The following is a 4,670-nucleotide window of genomic DNA, read 5'->3' as shown; positions in this document are numbered from 1 at the left end:
AATTAAGGGTATGTGAATATTTGATAATTTAGACTAAATACTCCATGTTTTCTTCCCATTTTCCTCTTTTCAGTTCCCCAAGAAGAATAACATAATATATATATATATATATATATATATATATATATATATATATATATATATATATATATTAATTTGTGATATTTTAAACAATAAACGAGTGGAGAATAGGGTCTGATGTGAATCCCTATATCATGGTGGAAACATCGTAATTAACGAATGAGATGCTTTTCAATGGACTATATATACCAATCAAGAATCAAATTTTCTATTTATTCCTAGACCGAACCCCATGCCTGTGCCCTTGCAATTATATTTTATATATATATATATATATATATATCATCGACCGATTTAATCTTTTATTCACTGCAAAATACTAATTTAATCTTTAAAGTTAGTATTGTAAATCAACTTGTTTCTTATTATAAAAAATCAAACTTATTATTAACTTAAATAACCATTAATTTTGATCCTTAACATATCTTGTTGTGTATGAGTTAAATTTGATCCTTAAATACTGGTCCTCTGTTCATAAATATTTTTTTTTTTACATTTATTACAGTTCAATGAATTATATTTTTATACTACCATTGGTGTAAATTTTAAATGACATTATTATTCATTCTTAAGCTTAATGACAGTTTACCCATGTTGGTTAGTTCATATTTAGGGATCTGATTTTGGCGTGAGTACTTAAGAACGAAGCTCAAAACAAAATTTGAGTCAAACAATAACATAGTCTCTATAACTATAATATTTTATTGAATATTTATTCAACCTTTTGTAATTGCTTTGTGCTATGTAATCAGGAGTTTTTGTCGGACATTATTTGTTAGTAAAATTATTAGTTTATTGGTCCATAAGCCTCTTAGGTAGACGAGTCTAATAGTATTATTAAATTTAAAGTATGTATGTGATTTGTTAATTTGCATAAGAAGTTTCGACTTATTTTTTGAATTAAATTTTATGTTTTTTTAAATTTTAGAAAATATTTTCTATTCTCATTTCTGAATTTTCTTTTACCTAAAGTGATAGTTTCTTTTTTTAAAGTTATTAGTCTTTAAGGAATTATGGGATTGTTATTTCTTAAATAATTCTATTTTTCTTCGTTATCCTTAATTTGTGTTACTTGTTTCATTTGCAATTGACACCAATAGATCCAATTTCTCTAAAATTAGCTTATATTATTATAACCTAATTTCTAAAAAAATTTGTTGGAATTTTCCAATAAATTCTTGTAGGTTACAATCAATTATATTTTTTTTTCAAAAATAGGCTAATGTTATTGTCTATTAAATAATACTTGAGCTCATTAACAATGTGATTATTGGTAAGAAGACAACGTAGTCCAGTTGTCCGTCACGACATAAAATTGCTAGGTATCATTGTCCGTCACGACATAATATTGCTCTTTGCAGGTTCTCCAATTCAAAACTTCAAATTTGGAAAGTGTAATCAGACTAATTTTTCTTTATAATAAAGTTACTTCTTTTTTATGCTTATAGAGAAATTTAAACAATACAGCTAGAAATCAACTATGAAACAATAGGTAATGTTGGACTTTTCTTGAATAAAATTCTTAAAATGAGATACTATCATTAATGAGATCCCATTAACAACAGAGTTAATGATCAGTGTCACCACTAATTCATAACATAATTTGTATCTAAACATGTCATATTAACCAAGAGATAACAGAAGGATGTCATGGGAACTTTAAACTAGTGTTTTCATGTGGGAATTAGCCACACTGATCCAAAATAAACACAGCCTCATCACTGCAAACATGTATTCTAAAACCTAATAAACAGAATAGATTTATGCAGAGAAGTTCAAGTATAAACTATGTACACAATTGTCTCCAAGATCAAAGAATTTTTCCTAACACAACAAAATTCTGGAGAACAAAAAAATCTTACACAACACTGAAACTGTATGAGAAGTATCTGTATTTCGTAGCTGCACAATAAAACTGTAACATAAATTACCATGCTAGGATCATCTGTCCTCTCTGAAGCAATTTCCAGGCAAGAGAAATCTATACTTGTCTGCATTTTTCAGTAGATAAGCAGGAAGATGAACTGCAGAATAAGAGTGGGGTATTGGACCCATTTTACCAATGATTTCCTTGAAGGTGTACTCCTCTGGTAGCATATCAAACAAATCAGCCCCTTTGCATATTACGTCTTGAATTCTCTTGGGATTTAAATAATGAGAGAATCTGACTCTGTCATTATGACTATAAGCTTTCATCTTAAAGATGAAATCGCTGATACGGCGGAAGCAGAAGCTGCAATGCCAACCAGCATCTGCCAATAAGTTATCAGATTGGCGGTAATGTGCATACCTTGTCTTACCACTCTGATACCTGTGAACAGAGGCTCTCCAGCTGTTATCATCCGCAAGAAACTCAAATGAATATAGATAGTTCTTCAGCTGAAGGTGAAGGATTGAAGGCACATCATCACACCACCGCAAGAGGTTAATAGTGTGAGCACTTGGAATCTCATCAACATCAGACATTATCAGCAAGTCATCATCTGCGATACCAGCTATCTTAAGGAGATGGTCCAATGCTACACGCTGATAAGCCTCCTCGATGAACGGGTTTTCTCCTTTGATGAATCTCCCACCAATGGTTCCATATGTTAACCGGGAATCCACAAATCTGAACTGCTCCCGGTTGCCTTTGAAAACCAGAGGTTTAGGCCTACCCGTGAATGTGGAATTTGATTCAAGCAGAACAAACTGTGTTATGTAAGGATACAGCTCTCTCCAGCGCAGGTTAAGTATCTCCAATTCGTTGCTGAACAACACAGCATCGTACACACGTCTTGGGAACTCACGCACTCCCCAGCCATGAAGTCTGCAGAGATTTTCCATGGACACGATTTCGTTATAGTAATGAGGAATTACATTGAAAGGCTTGGGAGGTTTTTCCCATAGCGGCCTAAGGAAGTAGGAGATTTTCTGTCCGTGCAAGTATATGCCAAATGTGCACATTGGCACAACAGCAAAAACAAATATTAATGTTTTTACATCCAAAGCACGCAAAATGCAGCACATTCTTGACATGCCCCATACTTGACTCGACTCCTGTATCATCAAAGAAAAACCATCAGAGTCGACTTCACCCGACCAACATTGTTTCATGATTTTTTTCAATGATCATTGAAATTTATCAGAAATTCTCCTCAACAGCATGGACAAGAACACTGAGGGCCAATTCTATTCAATAATCATAGCCTAAGGCTACATCATGAACGTATAATTAGTTATTGTTCATCCATTCTAATCCCATTAATTACTCAAACCCCTTTCCCTCCGTCAAAAACAAAATCAAATGAAGAAGGAACTGAGAGTCTAAGCTTGTGCCGTAAACTACCCTATGAAATAGTCCAACATCTTTGCCAAAATACCTTTGAAAACTCATCCTTTCTTAGATAGTAAAAAATTTAGAGCACGGATATAACGCACACATATAAACACATTATAAAAGGGTCGATCAGAGTACCAAATTGCCATTACCAGCCCCTAACTGAAGATCAGATATAATGCAATCCGTTTTTCATCAAATAAAAGACAAACAGAATCAATAAAAACAAAGATTAACTAAAGGGGCAAAACGAAACCACGGCGAAAAGATGAAAATTTTCTTAAATGAGATTACAATTACCTGGCCACAAACATCACTGTTCTTCTTAGAACAGTAATGTCCAACGGCACAGCACATTATTAAGAGTTCAATCCAAATCCAGCGAAACGAGAATGATTGTATAAAGATAGTCGCTCCGATCGAGATCGTATTCCAGTGAGAGAAACAGCAAGAAATGCGCGTTGAAGGGTAAAAGCAGGGAAACAAAGGGGTAAAGAAGGGATTTGTGGTAATGAGTGACAGAAACAAAGAGACACTGAAAGCCGAAAAAGGAAGTTCCGTCGCAGAAATCCTCTTTGGCTGTTTTTGTTCCGTTGATGATGTTCTTCTAAAACACCTCCTCTTCCAAATGCGTATTTATACATATATCACCAACGCAAAAGCTCATCATCAACAAAAAAAATACTTTTTCCTACACGCGTTTTTCTATTCGTAGTTTTGTTTGTTTGAAGATATCTTATGATTACGTAGTCACGCATTAACCCGTTTCAACATGGATCTTGTCAAAAATCTTAAATTTAATATTTAAATTTTATAAAAAATTCTCATTAAAATATGTTGACGAAAATCATAAATTTAAATTTAAAATTTAAAATTTTAAAAAAATGTATATTTTCGATACGAACAGCATTTATAAAAAAATGAAGGACAAATAAAATTAATATAAACATATTAAAATAGTATGTGAATGACTTTTCATTATACAATGTCAATGGTTTTTTAATTTTGTACAGGTGGCAGTAAAAGCGAAGTCATAGGTTACGTCGTTGGTGAGTTGTTCTCTTTGTTTTACCACGTGGCAGCCTTGCTTTTCAATGGGAGGCGTAGTATCCAAGACGACATCGTTCTTTTCGATGTTGTTCATGCCATGCGCATTCCGACAGAGTATAACCTTACAAAAAAAATGATTCCAACACTAAAAATGTTACAGATATAGTTACAAGTGATAATAATTAATAATTGTTTTAAAATTATGATAACGTAAAATAAA

At 32.6% G+C, this 4,670-nt stretch overlaps 1 protein-coding gene across 1 annotated transcript; it reads right to left on the bottom strand.

Moving 5' to 3' along the window:
* Positions 1-1,574: 1,574 nt before the first annotated feature.
* On the bottom strand, positions 1,575-4,056 carry LOC124847621 (uncharacterized). The gene is made up of 2 exons (XM_047325162.2): positions 3,701-4,056; positions 1,575-3,120 (listed from the first exon to the last, which is right to left on the bottom strand). The coding sequence occupies exons 1-2, from the start codon at positions 3,755-3,757 to the stop codon at positions 2,023-2,025; spliced, it is 1,155 nt and encodes a 384-aa protein (XP_047181118.2). The 5' UTR covers positions 3,758-4,056; the 3' UTR covers positions 1,575-2,022.
* Positions 4,057-4,670: the final 614 nt, after the last annotated feature.

The sequence above is a fragment of the Vigna umbellata genome, chromosome 5 (assembly GCF_029865625.1).
Source record: "Vigna umbellata cultivar VRB3 chromosome 5, Vumbellata_1.0, whole genome shotgun sequence".
Classification (NCBI taxonomy): domain Eukaryota; kingdom Viridiplantae; phylum Streptophyta; class Magnoliopsida; order Fabales; family Fabaceae; genus Vigna; species Vigna umbellata.
This window is presented reverse-complemented; position numbering and strand designations above follow the sequence as displayed.

Excerpts from the sequence above, each read along its gene's own strand:
- LOC124847621 (XM_047325162.2), bottom strand. The coding sequence starts at position 3,757 with ATGTGCTGTGCCGTTGGACATTACTGTTCTAAGAAGAACAGTGATGTT. Across the intron at positions 3,121-3,700 it reads ACAGTGATGTTTGTGGCCAG|GAGTCGAGTCAAGTATGGGG; the intron begins GTAATTGTAATC and ends TTGATGATACAG.